The sequence below is a fragment of the Oncorhynchus kisutch genome, linkage group LG18, assembly GCF_002021735.2.
Source record: "Oncorhynchus kisutch isolate 150728-3 linkage group LG18, Okis_V2, whole genome shotgun sequence".
NCBI lineage: Eukaryota > Metazoa > Chordata > Actinopteri > Salmoniformes > Salmonidae > Oncorhynchus > Oncorhynchus kisutch.
In genome coordinates, this window is record NC_034191.2 from 49,154,458 (window position 1) to 49,174,050 (window position 19,593).

A 19,593-nucleotide genomic window follows, 5' to 3' on the forward strand; every position below is an offset into this window, starting at 1 on the left:
CCCACTCAGAAGTACGAGATGGGGAGGGGGGTGTGGGTAGGTTGACCTCTGGTCTCCCCACTGGAAGCCCGAGGTAGGGGGAGCGGGGGAATCTATCAAATAGCGTACCTCTAACTTTGTACAGTACTAATGCAATTAGTAAAATCAGACACACTACGAAATGCTACTAAATAAACCACAATTCATTCATAATACTGTGAATATAAATAGTTACACAGACATATTGTTTCATTTTTTTCTGCTTTGTGCGAAATCGTTAAGAATAAAACCAGTGTGATCACCACCAAGGTGAATTGGGTTAGTCTTGACTCTTGGTTGACCGTGTTGGGGGATGGGTAATGTATTGATGCTCGAGTGCCAAATCCACACAAATGGATAAGAAAAGATCTAAGCCATCAGGTGCCCAGTTTAGGAAAATGAGGAAAGTGCAAAATATTAAAGGTATGTAGCTATGTCATCTCTTTATGAGTATAATATTATGCATGTCATGAAATAGGCTTGTATAACACTTAGGCTAACAAATATGTTGCGTGCTATGCTATTACGCATAGGGTGACAATATTCTGTTTTCTGTCCAGCTAGCTTACGTAACATTGGATATAATTTCACAGTTTCATCATGATAATGTGTGTATCCTGCAGAATGTATTATTGATTTGGTTAACTTGAGGTGACATCAAAGGTTTTCATTGAGTGTATTGACTAGGTCCTGAGCTTAGTAAGAGGAATTTCCAATGCTGTAGGCTAACTTAAAATACATCTATATTATGCTGATATTTTGTATCTTTTGTGATATATTTAGTATTTCGGGGTGTCTTATGCCTAGAATTAGCCAAGGAGGTTGTATGGTTCATTTGGTTCTTATTCTGAAAGTTTGATAAATTGTGCATAATGACATGTATATTTAATTGTGCAACAAATGTATTTAGGGTGTCAGACTCATACTGTATTTCAATGCAAATTCAGGGGCACTTCTGAAATATTTTGGAGCACCCTCTGGCACTGGCCAGGATGAGGAGCCATCTACCTCCTCAGCCACACAGGCTTCTTCAGAAATGATCTCGGCACCTCAGGCTGAGGAGCCATCCACCTCCTCAGCCACACCGGTGCTTTCACAAATGTTGCCTGAGGATGAATACCTATTTGCCTCCATTTCTCCCCAGCAGGATTCTTCAGGTGTGGGTACACGCATGTGTTTGTGTGCATAACATAAACAAAATAAATAATTTCCTTTATGCAAAGTCTTACGTTTCCATATTGTAGGTAACAATGATGATTTTATTATTACTGGGTATGTATGTGGTATGTTCCACCACTATAAATGCTGTGAATAACGTGGGTAAACAAATGCCCCTGTGCTCTCCATTAGAAATGCCTGTAGCAGAATCCCCACCAAATCCTGCTGCTGAGGATGAACCACTGTCTACAGAACCTGCTGACTGGCCTTCTGTTCTGACTGTCAGAATTCAGACACAACTAGTTTGCAGAGGACCAAGTGAGGTAACACCTAACTTTGTTTTCCCTAAGGAATGAGAGTGATGGAAGAAGTTGCCACCACCAGTATTTCAGGAAGACCTTGGTAAGTGGTGAAAAAATCCCTAGAAGTTGGTGTATTCTGAAAGAAACAGCCTCTTCTGCTTCTGCTGCAAACTCTTTTCTAAGAAGAACATTTATTTAGCAATCTCAGGACTGACAGACTGGAAACATCCACCTGACAAGTGTGGCATATCAAGAAGCTGATTAAACAGCATGATCATTACACAAGTGCACCTTGTGCTGGGGACAATAAAAGGCCACCCTCAAATTTGAGGGAGAGTGCAATTGGTATACTGACTGCAGGAATGTCCACCAGAGCTGTTGCCAGAGAATTTAATGTTAATTTTTCTACCATAAGCCGACACCGATGTTGTTTTAGAGAATTTGGCAGTACGTCCAACCACCCTCACAACCACAGACCACGTGTAACCTCGCCAGCTCAGGACCTCCACATCCGGCTTCTTCACCTGCGGGATCGTCTGAGACCAGCCACCCAGACAGCTGTTGAAACTGAGTTTGCGCAACAAAATAACCGACTTCAGTGGGCAAATGCTCACTTTCGATGGCCACTGGCAGACTGGAGAAGTGTGCTCTTCATGGATGAATCCCGGTTTCAACTGTACCGGGCAGATGGCAGTCTGCGTGTATGGTGTCGTGTAGTTTGCTGATGTCAACGTTGTGAACAGGGTGTCCCATGGGGGCGGTGGGGTATGGTATGGGCAGGCATAAGCTACAGACAATGAACACAATTGCATTTTATCGATGCCAATTTGAATGCCGTTGTTGTGCCAGCATAACGCAAGGCCCCATGTCGCAAAGATCTGTACACAATTCCTGGAAGCTGAAAATGTCCCAGTTCTTCCATGGCTTGCATACTTACCAGACATGTCACCCATTGAGCATGTTTGGGATGCTCTGGATTGATGTGTATGACAGCATGTTCCAGTTCCCGCCAATATCCAGCAACTTCGCACAGCCATTGAAGATGAGTGGGACAACATTACACAGGCCACAATCAACAGCCTGATCATCTCTATGCGAAGTAGATGTGTCAGGCCGCATGAGGCAAATGGTGGTCACATCTGATAGTGACTGGTTTTCTGATCCACGCCTCTACTTTTTTTTTAAAGAGTATCTGTGACCAACAGATGAATATCTGTAGTCCAGTCATGTGAAATCCATAGATTAGGGCCTAATTAATTAATTTATATTGACTGATTTCCTTATATGAACTGTAACTTAGTAAAATCATAAGTTTGGACAGCACAGTACAGTAAAGCATGGTAGAGAACAGTAGAGTACAATAAAGAAAAGTAGAGAATAGCACAGCACTGTACAGTAGAGTTTAGTACAGCACAGCAAAGTGCATTATAATTTACTGTACTGAACTCTGCTGTACTGTCAAATCTTGTGAAACAGATGTCTATGATTGGTTCAGATTTGGTCTGGACCAACCAAATGTGGTCTTGTTTGGGGGCGGAACTCAATAGAATAATAGCCAATGCGTAGAACAATACCCAAATATGCAAATGAGGCTATTGAATATTTCAAGCTTTGTGTACCTATTCAGGATACATCATGAAAAGATTGATATTGAGTGATAATTATGCATTTGGTACAGATCATGTAATTCAGTTCACATAATTCTGTTACCAGATGTAAATCCACTTCACTTACTGTAGTTCGATAACCAAAATTAAAAAAAAATCAAAGTCTAGGTGTCATGTCATAGCTGACACCCCATTCTTTCTGCAGACATCTTTGAATCTTAATCTTAATTAATCTTAATTCAGGGCAGGTAGTTTTTGAAAAATGTGGTCAAAAACTGAGGGAGATTTTACCAAAATTCTGTTGCCAAACTGCATCTGCACAGTTCTTCCAGTAAGTGTGTGTTTGTAAAATGTTTTGTGGAAATAGTAAAAATGTGTACGGTTTGTTTAAACTTTGAAATCAATAGTTTTTGTTTTGTAACTTTTTGAAGTGAGACAGTCTCAGCGTAATTCCGTTACCATGGAATTTCCAATATGTGAAAATGGCACATTTCAACGTTTTGTAGGGGGGGGGGAAATAAAGTTAAGAGGTGTTGTATCTGATGACATAATCAAAAGTTATTTTTTTATATTGATTTTCAAACACAGATTTGCAGGTGATGTGGGGAGCTAGAAACTGGATGCAGGTTTTGAAAATCAGTTTCTTACTTTTAATCCTATCGTGTGATGTCACAGAGAAGCATTTTTTAGGACCTATCTTTTTAAGAAACGTCCATTTTCAAATATTCTCACTGACCAAAAGGATGTGGACACGTGCTCATTGAAAATCATTAATACGGAGTTGGTCCCCCCTTTGCCGCTATAACAGCCTCAACTCTTCTGGGAAGGCTTTCCACTAGATGTTAGAACATTTCTCCATTTCATTCAGCCACAAGAGCATTAATGAGGTCGGGCACTTATGTTTGGCGATTAGGCTTGGCTTGCAGTCGGCGTTCCAATTCATCCCAACTGTGTTCGATGGGGTTGAGGTCAGGGCTCTGTGCAGGTCAGTCAAGTTCTTCCAAACTGATCGACATACCATTTCTGTATGGACTTTGCTTTGTGCACGGGAGCATTATGCTGAAACTGGTGCCACAAAGTCGTAGGCACAGAATCGTCTAGAATGTCATTGTATGTTGTAGAGTTAAGATTTCCCTTCACTGGCACTAAGGGGCCTAGCCCGAACCATGAAAAACAGACGCAGATTGTTTTTCCTCCTCCACCAAACTTTACAGTTGGCACACTATGCATTCGGGCAGGTAGGGTTCGCCTGGCATCCGCCAAACCTAGATTAGTCCATTTGGATTGCCATAACAATGCAACTTAATATAATGTTTACATACCCTACATTACTCATCTCATATGTATATACTGTACTCTATACCTTCTACTGCATCTTGCCTATGCAGTTCTGTACCATCACTCATTCATATTCTTTATCCCTTTACACTTGTGTGTATAAGGTAGTTGTTGTGGAATTGTTCGATTACTCGTTGGTTATTACTGCATTGTCGGAACTAGAAGCACAAGCATTTCGCTACACTCGCTTTAACATCTGCTAACCATGTATATGTGACAAATAAAATTTGATTTGATGGTGAAGCGTGATTCATCATTCCAGAGAACCCGTTTCCACTGCTTCAGAGTCCAATTGCAGCGAGCTTTACACCACTCCAGTCGACACTTGGCATTGCGCATGGTGATCTTAGGCTTGTGTGCAGCTGCTCGGCCATGGAAACACATTTCTTCATGAAGCTCCTGACGAACAGGTCTTGTGCTGACGTTGCTTCCAGAGGCAGTTTGGAACTCAGCAGTGAGTGTTGTAACTGAGTATGGCCTATGTTTAGGTGCTTCAGCAATCGGCAGTCCCGTTCTGTGACCTTGTGTGGGCTACCACTTTGTTGCTCCTAGACGTTTCCACTTCACAATAACAGCATTTACAGTTGACCAGGGCAGAGGTTTGACAAATTGACTTGTTGGAAAGGTGGCATCCTATGATGGTGCCACTTTGAAAGTCACTGAGCTCTTCAGTAAGGCCATTCTACTGCCAATGTTTGTCTATGTAGATTGCATGCCTGTGTGCCTGATTTTATATATGGCAGCAACAGGTGTGACTGAAATAACCAAATCCACTAATTTGTATATATACTGGTATGGTGCTGGAGAAAATGAATACAGTATGTAGTTGAAAAGTGGCGGAATTGCCCTTTAATTGCCCAAGATCAGTGTCCAGGCAGGGGCAACTTCAGCCTACTCCTACAACATTATTCTCCTGAGCAGTCTGAAAGAGACCACAGGCAATATGTCCAAACTCTTTCAGAAAGGGACTAGGCTGTACATTAATAGCATACCTGCATACCAAGTCACCAGGCGGCCTATCCCCAAAATCAACACTAAAACTTTTTAAGAGGGAGCTCTTATCTAGGATCAACTTCCCCCAACCATTAGTGTGGAAAATGCTGAACTGAAACTAAGATCACAGTCTAGGGGCAGCTTCACCCTACTCCCTATTAAACACGACACAGAGAAGCGACTACTAGCAACCTGTAAAACACCACAGGAGGGACTGAGGCGGCATTTCCACGTGTGACGTTTAGTGTGTGTGTGTAGTTGGGCCTGGATGACTCCGACTGAATGCCAATCTCAGCCCCAATCCCAGGGTAATTATTAAAGGATGGAGCGCCAACGTGTGTGTGCATGTGTGCACCATGATTAAAGAGGTGGATGTAAACAATTGCAGCTGTAGCCTTGGAGGGAGTGTTACAATGTATCCGGATAACTCTACACTCACATCCGGGCCATTCGCACAGTATTCCCTCCACCAGTCTGAGGACACGTAATAATCCGTGTGGTCGCCCATGTTACATACCACATCATAACCACTGTACAGCAGTTTAGTACCACAGACCAGATTTACGAGTCATCCTGAGCCAAAACGGACACGATCCAGAACCTGGGATTTCGGAAATAAATGCATTCACTCCCAGAATTTGGACCTGAAGTCTACTTTCAGGGGAAGAAGTGATAATTGGTTATCTTCATCTTAAACCTGTAACAATTAATACATCACATCCGTTTAGTGGGACAGCGCGGAATAAAAATGAGCAGTTACAAGGTGGTTTTTAGCAAGAGACTAAAGTGACGTGTTTACTGCCGCGGGAGCCAAGTGATTTGTCAGAAGGCCATGCTCATAAAAACTAAATATTGTCCTCCTCCACCGACCGCCACTGCTCTGGACCATCTGGGCCAGCACCTGTGATGCCAGAGCCCTACGTCCCAAATGGCACCCTCTTCCTTTTACAGCGCACTTTTTGACAAGAGCACATGGTGCCCTGGTCAAATGTAGTGCACTGTAAAGGGAATAGATTGCCGCTTTGGGATGCAACCATCTCTCTCTCCCAGGGTTTTCACAATTGGCCAGTGTGTCGGACTGTCATCCTACAGCCTTCCGTATTTATCATAGGGTCATTGACCTGAGCATTATAGACTCTGAGGCGGCACAAGAGGTTCTCTTTACTGGCCATAACAGAACCCTTAAGTGTTGTCTGGTAACAAGATTTTAGTGACCCGAGGCCACTCTGTCAAACACAATGAAAAGGATGTGCTGTTAAGTAAGCATACTTGCTTCAGACACAAACATCTGCACATTCACAAGATATCATACACACTGAGGAAGTGGTCCTTAGTGTAATGTGGAGATCCCATTGTCAGGAAACCTCTGGATGGTGGTGAGGCAAAGCAAGGTTGGGCATATTGCATGTGTGGTTCTCACAGACACACATGGGAGAACAAACAAGAACACACACACACACACACACACACAGCTAATCTCTGGGGAGTGATTGGTAGGATCAGGAGAGACCTTATTAGCTGCTTGGTTGTCACTAATGGTTTGGGAAATTGCCTAAAACTACAATTTTGATAATCCTAACAAAATATCTTTCTCCCGAGCACGGGTGGATAGGTTGGCCCTGTAAAATGTGTGTTTTGCAATAGAGCTCCAAACCAATGAACACACAACCTAAATAGCCGAGCCAAATCTGTTAGCAGTTTGGACCTGATTTTCAGACCGGTCAACAAGCCAAGCTAAATTTGGCATTTGTCAAGCCGGAATTGTCAGTCGGTGAGCAGCCAAACATGCCATTTTAGGAAAATCTGCTTGTTTCCTTTCAGCAATCAAGACATTTATTATCTAAACCACTGAGGAAAATTGAGGATCCCTAATCTCGGTCCCTCCATCCAGCGCTTACACGCGCTCTAACTTTAGGGGGTAGGGTGTGTATGACGTCATGGCAGTACAGAGCAGAACATGTGGCTCAAGGGAAAGCCTTGACTGCTCACTGTGTCTGCGTCCCCAGGGTTCTTAGGGCTCTGGTCAAAAGAAGTGCACTATATAGTGGATAGGGTTCCATTTGAAATGCAACCTGTGGGCTACATTTGAACAAACCTAACACAATGGTAAATCTTAGCGCTGGCGTTTTAGATTCAGGGTTGTGTCAAATATTTTTGGCTATTTTCACAACTGGAGTTATGGGTGCAGTAGTGAGTGGTGGTGCGAAAGGGCTGGGTTTTGATGAATAAACAAGTTGTGGGTGTGTCGATGCCCCTTACTGGCCAATCAAAACGTGCTCTATGGCTAAATATGTGGTTGCTTCAAGTTGTGTTTTTACATATGCATTACTTTGTCATCAACTCCAATTCGAATGCTAGTCCATTATAGCTTAGTTTGTGAAATAGCCTGGCCCATATTTGCTAAATATATGTTGAACATGTCTGCGGTCCACATTGTTGTAATTGCATTGTGCCATATGGACTTACATTGTTAAACATACATAGGCTAGAGCATTCACACTGATATAGGGGCTATGCCTACTGTAAATGGCAGTCTGGAGAGGGGACATGCCACATGTAGTCAATAAGCAAGATTCAATTCACTAGGCTATTGATTAGGCCTAAAAAGAAAGTGTAGAATTCAAATAAAAAAAAATGTTAAAACCTGTTTTAAATAGGCTGTCTAAATACAGTTCTAGGCACCATAATTGCTACCCGTGGGTGTATTATACAGACAAGGAAACTTAAGACTATGTAGGGTTTTACACACATACAAACTTGTCACAGCAGCTGGATAAAGATCCAATATAAAGAGGGGGAATGTCCACTCACCATTATACTGTTCGCAAATGTAATGTTGGAACCATCTTACAGATCATATTTGCACTTTTCTAGAACTAGTAGATGAAATTGCATTGCATTCGAGCCATGTCTGTCCTCACCCTAAATTCATGGACGGTCAAACTTTCTAAAAAGGTTGGTTTTTAATCCAATTAAACAAAGAAGAAAAAAAATGTTCAACCACCAACAATATTTTTTTTTAAAGGATCGGGTCAGATGCATAAATCTCTTCTCTCGTTCCATGGCACTGTGTGTACACATACTGTAGGCCTAAATGTCTTTACGCATAACATTCACACACCTATTTTTTATAACATTTTTTTATTGAACCTTTATTTAACTCTGCAAGCCAGTTAAGAACAAATTCTTATTTACAATGACGGCCTACCGGGGAACAGTGGGTTAACTGCCTTGTTCAGGGCCAGAACGACAGATTTGTACCTTGTCAGCTCTGGGATTCGATACAGCAACCTTTCAGTTACTGGCCCAAAGCTCTAACCACTAGGCTACCTGCCGTCCCATACAAACTGCTAGGTCCCTGTCAATTGTATAGTTGCCTATGTGCGTCGCAGATTCTCAAAATAATCTGCCGTTGATATGACATTATAGGGTGACTGAATAGTTTGGAGGAGTGTGTCTTTGGTAATAGGACGAGGGGTGCTCTTTGAAAATGGGGATAGACAACCTACTTGAACAAGCGAAATGTAGGTATCTATGCTGCAAAAGTCTATGTACCCGGGGGGGCTAGTGGTGTCTCCCGCTCTCCCCTCCTGGAGGACCTGAGCCCTAGGACCATGCCTCAGGACTACCTGGCCTGATGACTCCTGGCTGTCCCCAGTCTACCTGGTCGTGCTGAAGCTCCAGTTTCAACTGTTCTACCTGCGGCTATGGAACCCTGACTTGTTCTGCTACCTTGTCCTGGACCTGCTGTTTTCGACCTCTGAATGCTCGGCTATGAAAAGCGAACTGACAGTTACTCCTGAGGTACTGAGCTCTTGCTCCCTCTACAACCACTGTGATTATGATTTGACCCTGTTGGGTCATCAATGAACATCATGAAGAACATTCTTGCCTTAATGGCAGTCACTCATTTATAATCTCCAACCAGCACAGCCAGAAGAAGTCTGGCCACCCCTCAGAGCCTGGTTCCTCTCTAGGTTTCTTCCTAGGTTCCTGCCTTTTGTAGGGAGTTTTTCCTAGCCACCGTGCTTCTACATCTGCATTGCTTGTTGTTTGGGGTTTTAGGCTGGGTTTCTGTATAGCACTTTGTGACATCTGCTGATGTAAAAAGGGCTTTATAAAAACATTTGATTGATTGAGGTATGTGAAGTGAATAAGGAAAAGCATGAAGGCAAATCATATTTCAAAGGATTCTCAGTAGACCACTCAAAACTCCTTTATTTTTAGGCTACTTTTGGTTAATGGCCAGGATAAAAACCTGCAGCTGTGTAATGCTGCTAAACCAGCCTTGATTAATTAAGGGGAGGGTAGGCTATGCTTGGTTTTTAATCAAATAAAATGGAGGAAACCAATATTTCTTTTAATGTTTCTAAATATGAGATTCACCAGGACAAAAGGCACATCTCTCCTTCCGTGGGCACTGTGCAACATGACAGGAAAGGCTACGCTCCCGCTCTAAAAATCCATGCCATTATCAACTGCGTTACTGATGACCTGCTTTGTGGGTCTCAACTTCCCATTACAGCTGCATGAAATGTGAAACTTTTGCACTTGTTTCTAAGGACACCGCTCAAATGTTGCCACCTCAGCGCAAGCAAGCTGAAGTTAGACAGGTAAAATACCAAACCTGGTGTCAGGGCTGGAATATGCCGGTGCGCCATTTTTTGCATGATGAAATGGCAAACCAACGTGCATTTGACATTAGCGCTTCCTTAGCGGCAGTCGAAAATAGAGCCTTGTGTTTTTATTTAGAGAGAGGAGAGAGACACGGCCAGGCCAGTGTGCTAAACGGATTCAACAACACCAGAGCAAAAGGGTGCAGGGAGATATGGAGAGCGGGATGGAACACAAGGGCTCTGGGGGGGGAAGAGTTAGGAGGTAGGAGGGTGCGATGTCATGTCAACCCAGAAGCACCTGATCTGAACCCACTGAGATACTTGGGCCCCTCTGCTCTCAAATAACAAATCATCTGATTGGTTCCTATAAGTAGACAATTGATAAGCCAATGACCGACGTCCCTATTAACGGACATCACTTTCCACGTCCTTATAAGTAGTCAACTGTGCAAGCCAGTCCAGGACAAAAGTGAAGCAGTGAGCCAAGTTTGAGACAAAGACATCCCAATGTGACCTGTGGTAAAACAGCATCCAGTCTGGAACATATGAATAGTGAGCTGCCCTCTGAGGAGTACAACTCAAACATTCCAGCTGACAGAATAATGATTTTAAACATAAGTTGTTACAAGTGAAGGGCGGGCTACTGACACTTCATTTCTTAGTCTCCATGTGCATGTTTCGCACGATGGGAAAAGTGTGACATCTGTCTTTCTAAGTAAGACTGTTATTAAGGCGAACACTTGACTTCCAGAGCTACACCCAGAATTGAGAAATAGTGACTCCGATCTAAAGTCTCCGGCTTCACAGCCAGGACCAGGGCCCCTTCCCCGTGGGACTTCCAGACAGGAGCGTGCAGAGCTGCTCTGTAAACCAGTCATGTTGAGCTGTATTCAGAAGAGGCACTATGCTCAAATGTTATGGAGTGTGCTTCCGGTGCCTTTATTCCCGGTTGAGTCACCTGGGTACCATCATTTATAACTTAGTCCATGTCCACACTAGTTATCCGTCATGTAAAAGGATATGGGGTTTTTGAACTCACAGATGACCATGGGACAGCAAGATTAGTCACGACAGAAGTAGTTACTACAGAAATGCATGCACGGTGATAATCCCTTAAAGCCCAGGCATTGCTTAACACAAACCGGGTCTATTAAAAAGACCATGTGTGTTCAATCATTGCTGCCGCCCCGGAGTCAGAACACAGTGAGATGGAAATCCAGCTTCCCCCCCTCTTTTCTCTAGCTCTGTTCTCATACACTCAACTAAACGTCCTACATTCAACACAACTCAAATTGGCCCCAGCTGCAGCTCTGTAGTTGATCTTATTAGCACCATTTGATTCTCCAATCTCCAGTCTCTGCTACTGGAACACCCGGATGATGGTCATTTCCATGTAAAAAGGACCCATGAGCACCGACATGTGAAGTTTATAGGAGCATGTCAAATGAAAAGTAAGAGAAAATAATAAAAATACAAAAAAAATTCAATCATTTTCCATCCTAAATATTAGCAAAGGCTTTGATTTCTGGTCAAACAGGTGAAAAAGGGGTCTTAGAAAACATCTACCAGAAAATCTTAAAGGATATTTAAAAATAATTCAAAACCCAATAATGTTGAGGTAAACAACCCTACTAACTAAAAACAACACTTATAGTTTTGGAGAAATGATTTGCCTTGTGTAAGTTTAAGAACAATTTGCCCTTTGCCTTAATTCTGGTACCAAAAACCTGCATATCGTTAAGATATTTTCAAATGTCTCCCCTTCATGAGGAAGTAGTACAATGAAAGTTCACAGAAGTAACAAGTAAGAGTAGATCTACCAATTAGTTGGTGTTTTTACTGATATATTGGTTTATGAATTACTAAGTGGTTAAAACTCAACTCTGTTACCAAAGTGGTAATTGAATTTCTGGAAAATCCGTCACGGAATTAATGTAATTGAATTGGCTACAATGGGAAATCATAGTAGTCACCAACTACCGTTGGGACACCTGCTTACAGTCCTCCCTTCCACTGGCATACGGTTACATTCAACTCAAAGGTTTTCTTTTTCTTTCTGTCTGGTGTTTAAGGCTAGCGCAGCGGTCTAAAGCACTGCACCTCAGTGCTAGAGGCATCACTACAGACCCTGGTTCGATTCCAGGCCATGATAGGGCGGCACACAATTGGCCCAGCATCGTCCGGGTTAGAGTTTGGCCGGGGTAGGCCGTCATTGTAAATAAGAATTTGTTCTTAACTGACTTGCTCAGTTAAATAAAGGTTAAATTAAACAACCTCTCGCTCCACCTCGCTCTTGCTAGTTAATGTCACCTCTCCCGGCTCTTACTGACACTTACCCATGAGCCCCCTCTCTTTCCATTTACTGCAACTATCATTCTTATCCACTGAACACTGACCAACAAACGGATGTCCATGGACGCTTAAAAGTAGTTGAAATTTGGTCCACCCTGGCCTTGATCTCAACGTCCACAGATGTCGTTTTTGGTATAGTCAAGACTGGCTTTAATTTCAATATCCACAGATGTTGATTTTTGGTCCCGTCATGACCAAAACTAAACCAAATCAAAGATGGAGAGCATAGTAAAGTAAAAATAAGTTGAGTAGACTCTAATGTAATGAACTCTACTCTAACTTGTGAAACAGACATCTATGATAGATTCTGATTTGGCCTTGTTTTCCACTCCCAAACATTAAAATAATAGCCAGTGTGTAGAATAATACCCAAATATGCATAAAGGAGGATATTGCATATTTCTACCTGTGTGTACCTATTCAGGATACATCACCATGAAGAGAATGACATTCATATCCATAATTATGCATTTCTGTGCAGTATAGATCGGGGACCCATTCCGTTACCGCAATTCTGTTGCCGAGTGAACTTCACTTACTGTAGTTCATTAACCAAAATGTTCCCCCCCCCATAGCTGACACCCCATTCTTTCCAAAGAGTTTTTGGAAAACGTGGTCACATAAAAAAAAAAAAAGAGATTTTACAGAAATTCTGTTACCAAACTTTGCATCCGCACAGTTCTTCCAGTAAGTGTATCTTGTAAAAATGTCCAGTAACATTTTTAAAGTAGTCCTTGTGCATAGAGTTGTATGGTTTTCTTAAACTTTGAAATCAATGGTTTTTGTTTGTTATACATTTGAAAGTGAAAAATGTGATTCTCTGCACAATTCCGTTACCGTGGAATTGCCCTTATATTGTAGTGGTCCTCTGTAGCTCAGTTGGTAGAACATGGTGCTTGCACTGCCAGGATAGTGGGTTCGATTCTCGGGACCACTCATACGTAAAATGTATGCACGCATGACTAAGTTTGGTATCTGCTAAATGGAAGCAACTGTGGGAAGCATTGGAGTCAATATGAGCCAGCATCCCTGTGGAACGCTTTCAACACCTTGTGGAGACCATGCCCTGACGAATTGAGTCTAATGGGGGTGCTAAAGGGGGTGCAACTCAATATTAGGAAGGTGTTCCTAATGTTTTGTACACAGTGTATATTATTATTATTATTATTATTATTATTATTATTATTATTATATTACTGCAATGTAACCAGTAGGAAACTTAGCTGGAGAAGTTGTCGCAGGGGGGAGCTGTAGGTTTAAGAACATATGGGAGATATAACCTGGAGTGTTGGAATAATCATGCAAATTTTAAGCAAGCAAAGTTGTCAATCTCAATGTCAAGTCTTACCACTGTTCTCAGGACTGGTGGTCAGATGATGTAGGGCCTGGGTGATACCTGAGTAGTGGTCCTGGAGGTTCTGGTATGTTCCCTTCAGTCCTCTGATGTCCTTGGTATGGGCTTGCAGGGTGCCATTGATCTGGTTGATGCAGTTCCACAAGCCGGTCACATGCTTGTTCAGCCCCTCCTTGATCCTGTGCAGGCTGCTGGAGATGGGTTCCAGCCTACCACACATGTTCTCCAAGCTGGAAACCCGGCTGTCCATGCTGGCAACGTCCAGAGCTACGCCCTCGGTCCTGTTCCTGCAGTGGTCTGCCTCAGCCTTCACCTCCTTGTCCGGCTCCTCCAGCCTGGCCCTCAGCTCCTCTCTCTGGGTCAGGTAGAGCTGTAGCAGGCCCTTGGCCTCCTGGGCTGGCCCTGCACTGCTCAGGCAACAGGTGTTCAGTTGCTGGAGCTCCAGGGACTGCTGGCTGAGAGAGAGACCCAGGGCCGACAGAGAACCCTCCTGCTTTCCCATACGCCCACTAAGAGCTCCCAGCTCTTCCTGCACATCTTTAAGATTATCACTGAGAGAGATACCCAAGTCTGACAGAGAGCCCTTCTGTACTCCCATACGCCCACTGAGAGCTCCTAGCGCTTCTTCCACGCCTGTAAGGCTGGCACTGTGGTTCAGAAGCTGCCCCTGGAGCTCCAGTGACTGCTGGCTAAGAGAGAGACCCAAGGCTGACAGAGAACCCTGCTGTCCTCCAATACGTTCTTTAAGAGCTCCTAGTTCTTCCTGCACATCTGTAAGACTGGCGGTATGGTTCAGGAGCTGCCCTTGGACAAACTCTTCCATGTATGCAAGACTAGCTGAATGCCCATTGATGTTAGACTGAATTGTGTCTAGGCTAGTTCTGTAGACCCGGAGGTTCTGTTGAATGCGCTCTATGGCCGGTTGGTCAGACTTGCACTCTGTAGAGCACCGCTGTTCTAGGGAATTGAGTCTGTCTTCCAGAGCCTGAGCACTCTGCAGTGCCTCTAGCGCAGTCTGCGCCCCAGATACAGGGCTGCTTATCTCCACCAGTAGAGTGGTGACCCGGTCCTCCATGGAGCTCATCCTGTCCTCCATAGCCTTCTTCAGGTCTGCGGCCCCCTCCGCCCCCTCTCTCCTCAGCTTCTCCTCTAGGAAGAGGCTGCGCACCTTCTCGCTCCTCTCCGACATGTTGAGACGGGCCTGCAGCTCTTCCACACGGGGCAGGAGTGGGTCAGGCTTGGACTTCTTCTCTAGGCTGGACTGGAGGATCAGCTGGGCCTCAGCGACTCGGAACAGCTCCTTTCGCAGCTCCTCCACCCCTGGAGGGGTTCCGTCTCCCCTCTGTGAATTAGGCAGCTGGTTCTTGAAGTCCTGGATCTCCTTGCGGAGGTTCATCTCCTTGGACTCGAGGAGCTCGGTCAGGCTCCGGTAGCTGTTCTCCTGGCCCGCACACTGCTCCTGCACCGACAGGATCTTATAGTCACATGAGTTCTTCAGGTCTGCCATCTTGATCTCCATGCCCTCCATCATCTCGTCCTTCAGGGCGTGGAACTTTGTGTCCACATAGGCGCGCAGGGTCGCATCATTGGCCGGAGGAGAGGGAGGGGGTGAGGCCGGACTGGCCTCCATTAGCAGGTGGAGCTGTCCGTCATGGTGGTTGACTCTGGCTTGGAGGTCGTCCAGTACATTGCTCTTGGTGTTTATGGTGTCGGTGAGGTGGTTGATCTTGCTCGTGAACTTGTCAATGTCCACCGTGTTGTATTCTTTTTCCAGTGAAAGGCCATGCAGCAGCATGCTCTGCTGCTCCCCACGCACGCGGTCTGGCTGCCGCAAGACGTTGAGCAGCGTGACCAGCATCTTGCTGGCGTCCTCCTGCAGGTCCACCCTCAGGTTGGCCGACATGCTGGTCATGGCTGACTGTATGTCTAGAATCTGCTGGGACAGACGCTGTACCACCTCCTCCAGCTGCTGTGTCGTCTGACTCCCTCCCTGGCCCCCTGCCGGCTCTTGGCCCGTCGGACCTCCTGGCTGCCTCCCTGCCCCCCAGGGGTGGCCACTCTGACCCCATGCCTGCTGTCCCGGGTCTACAGGGGGATTATCAGATGGTTAGGATAAATCCTCTTTTCATCTCGGAAACTTACATCTAATTGTGGGTGTAATCTATGTTTAACATTATTCCATTAGTGCAAAAACATTCCTAAAGGAATCATATGAGAAAACAAGCATATTAGTCATGTTTAGGGTCAGGTATCTGTCTCTACAAGGCGAGGTGGGTTTGAGCAACTCCCCTACCCTGTGTCTCTGGGGCAGGAGGCAGGGTGGGCCGAGGCCCCAGCACTGTCTGACTGGATGGGATGCCTTTCAAGTCTTTGCAGTCTTGACCCTGGTGACCTGGACAGCACCTCCACTCCAGCTCTGTCACCAGCTTATAGCCAACCTTATACATGGGGCGGAATTGGATCCGATACCTGGAAAAAAGAAAGATGGCAAAGAAACGGATGACCAAAAGCTGCCTTCACATTGTCTACAATGGGGGAGATTGTATTGATTTAACTTGACTGGCAGTCCTCACAAATGAGGAATTTGAATGATATTCATAGTTTAACAACAGATTTAATCAATATAACCATGAAGGATATTGGGAACATCTCAAAGGAAAGACTTCAACCAAGACATACTCTAGCAATTATGAGCACAGCATAAACCCCCTCAGTGTTATTCTACAGTGACCTTCTGCTTTCCAAATTTCAAATGGGTCTTTATGTTCATGAAATGTGAACAATGCTTTGTCAGGCGATTAACGATCTGTTTATTTATGACGACAAACTCCAGATGGGCTAGCTAGCCAGTCACACTCCTAATTAATCACGCACTCCTTTTAACGCTGCTTCAAATTTTCCACCACTCACACCCAGTCGAATGTGGAACCACGCTTCGTCATTGGCCCCAGGACATTCTCACAGAGCTGGCTGCTTGTTGCCCAACATGGTGTTCAATAATAACACACACGAAAGCAGCCAACCCGGGGAGAAATGTGTCAGATGCCTCTGATGTTGCACAGGGGGGCTGTGAGTAACAGTGCCAATGCATGCCAGTACAGGCAGTTGCTTATTTACAGTCTAGGCAGATAAAGGACCTATTCTTCTCAGCTGCACAATCCTTTATCCCCCCCCTTATCTTCCATAAAGCTCAATGGCTCGTTGACATTTTACTCGTCGCAGACACTGACAAATAGACCGCAAAGAATAAGTCAATCAAATTCACTTGTCTGTCGTAAATATAGAATAATCTGATGATCGAATGGGGTGAAGGCAGATTACAGAGGATGACGGGACAAGTAGGGGCCTATGTCCTGGGGGTATCACTACACACCATCCAGTGGGTGCAAAGATCACAGACATTTGCACACGTTGAGTCGGTATGCCCATAAACAATGCAATCATGTGACAGTGTTTTGAATACTATTTCTTAGAGACCGTCTCAGGCAGAGGATGGGACCAACCATGGATCCTTAACACTAGAGAGAAATAGTAATGGGCTCTTTTTGTAGGCACCAACTCCGCCATTGTTCGTTAGACAATGCCGATGAGGAAAATGAATGGCATTTTTGTAGGGTTTTTGAATAAACGCAGAAAAGGTCTGTGGTAAACACGGGCTTAGATCTTATGTTTTGTTCTATGAAATCATATTCATCAGCGAACATCAATTTGTGAATTTGATGAAGTTGTGGGGGGAAAAGCACAAAGGCTTCATAATTAATAAAGGTTATGTTAACTGACTGCTATTATCTCATAGAACAAAACGTATAAGATCTCCTGAGCTTGTGTTAACCTCAGACCTTATTTTCGGTGTTTATTCCAAAACCATATTCTTTCCCCATAGGGATGTCTGAATGAACCAAAGGTAACTAATTTCCGGGTTTTAAGACTACACGCTGGCTAGCTCTGTTTGAAACACGGAATGAACGTTCAAAGTTAATGTTGCGTTCATGTACTAGTCGGAATTACGAAACTCAAATGCCGACTTGCTAACGGGTGTTGCATTCAACCGTTAACATAGCGGAGTTTCCTACTAGCACATGAATGCGGCATAAGTGTTCAAAGTCATCATACTTGATTATGTTGAGTCACTGCTGTAACGCCGCTCTTTAGACTAATCAAAATAGCAGCACTCCACTTACATCACTTGTTGCGCGCAGTTGGGCTGATGCTTCCGGCAAGGCGCTGACTCCGGCTGCACAAAGCTCTCCATACCCCCCACGACCGCACAGCTCACGTTCTTGTGCACAACGTATGCGCACCAGTTTCTGGAAAAGCATTTATTGTGTCACACAAAATGACGACGAAAAAAATGCTGCCTATTCTATAGAAATTAAGTCGAATAATCTAAATCATTCTATAGCCTACCATAAATATGTTGATTTCATTATTTCATGAGATTGCAGCGAAATTGTACATGCCAATGTGTATTCCATTCAAAAAAGAAAAAAGAGAAAGTTATATGTGTAGGCCTATACGAATTTGCTTTTTTTTGTTCTGTCGATGCTAAATAAAATAAAAACATTTAATTCAGTATAGGCCTACTGTGAGGCATAAGAAATAATTAAAATAGTCTAAATTGTCTAGAATATACCTATTAGAGACAATCACCATAAATGATGTCAAAACTACACACAAGTATCAAATTACTGTATAAACAGTATACACTTTAATGAAAACTTCACTCACTTATTCCTTTGTCTTTGTTCTGAGCCAGAGTATGCGCTTCCCTGGAACATGTTATACCCCTGGTTATACCGGGACCGCGTTCCATAGATCAATTGAAAGGTGAGCAATAAGGAAAATAAGGCACTTTTAAGGATGAATCCGGTGGGAAGGCACTTCATTTTTAGACAACGAAAATAAACGACAAGTAGACAAATATTAAAAATGTATTTCAAGCATTGAGGTTAGACGTTTGTTCCCTCTCCCAGCAGCAGCTCGAAAGGCTGATCATGCAAACTTACTTCCAGGGTGCCTGTAGTGTGACTTTTGGGGCAAAGCGGCGACCCCCCCCCCCCCCCCCCCCCTCCCAAATAGAAAAATGCGCTCCAAGCTGAACAACCATCCTTTTCCCACTTTCCTCACATCACTCGTCTGCTTTAATTTTTTTCTGACGCCATATGTCCACCAGATGCACATGCATTTTACCATATGTTGTTTTTGCAGGATGTCTAGCCCGCATTTTCCGTACTTGATGCACATGTGCGTCACATGGCTGCAGAACGGGTTGCAGAATGAATATGATCATTTTCGCCCTGTTCGACCGACACTAATAATTAAAACAAATGAAAGTTATTCTCCTATCTATTGGTTTCAACGGCTGACAGAGCTACTAACAGACTGGCGTGCACAAGGTCGCATTGCAACAATTATTATAGTTTGTTTATATTATTCTGTCACATCTCTAGCAACATCAATAGATTGAACTGTTGGTTCCAATATAGGATTACTGATTTCAAATCACTAGCTTACCCTGCAAGATAACATGCTAAATTACACACAGAACAGTTGTGTATTCATTTTGCATGCCATTCTGTTGGCTGGTTTGCACTACCCATATATTGGTAATGATGAATTGTCCCAGTGTCATTCTTACAGGAGACAAATGTCCAGTCATATAGTCAGACTATTGTGTAGTTAGATGAGAAGATACTATCATTTTGGCCTCTGTATGTTCCCATATTCTTAAATAGATTAAATTATAATTTTTCCTCATCAATCTACACACAATACCCCATAATGACAAAGCGAAAAGAAGTTAAAAAAAAACAGAAATACCTTATTTACATAAGTATTCAGACCCTTTACTATGA

At 43.8% G+C, this 19,593-nt stretch overlaps 1 protein-coding gene across 1 annotated transcript; it reads right to left on the minus strand.

Moving 5' to 3' along the window:
• Positions 1-13,633: 13,633 nt before the first annotated feature.
• LOC109909324 (EMILIN-2) lies at positions 13,634-18,712 on the minus strand. Its single transcript, XM_031795242.1, has 4 exons — positions 18,467-18,712; positions 17,920-18,045; positions 16,032-16,207; positions 13,634-15,823 (listed from the first exon to the last, which is right to left on the minus strand). The coding sequence occupies exons 1-4, from the start codon at positions 18,622-18,624 to the stop codon at positions 13,722-13,724; spliced, it is 2,562 nt and encodes an 853-aa protein (XP_031651102.1). The 5' UTR covers positions 18,625-18,712; the 3' UTR covers positions 13,634-13,721.
• Positions 18,713-19,593: the final 881 nt, after the last annotated feature.

Excerpts from the sequence above, each read along its gene's own strand:
- LOC109909324 (XM_031795242.1), bottom strand. The coding sequence starts at position 18,624 with ATGAAGTGCCTTCCCACCGGATTCATCCTTAAAAGTGCCTTATTTTCC. Across the intron at positions 18,046-18,466 it reads GAACAAAGACAAAGGAATAA|AAACTGGTGCGCATACGTTG; the intron begins GTGAGTGAAGTT and ends ATGCTTTTCCAG. Across the intron at positions 16,208-17,919 it reads AACTGCGCGCAACAAGTGAT|GTATCGGATCCAATTCCGCC; the intron begins GTAAGTGGAGTG and ends TCTTTTTTCCAG.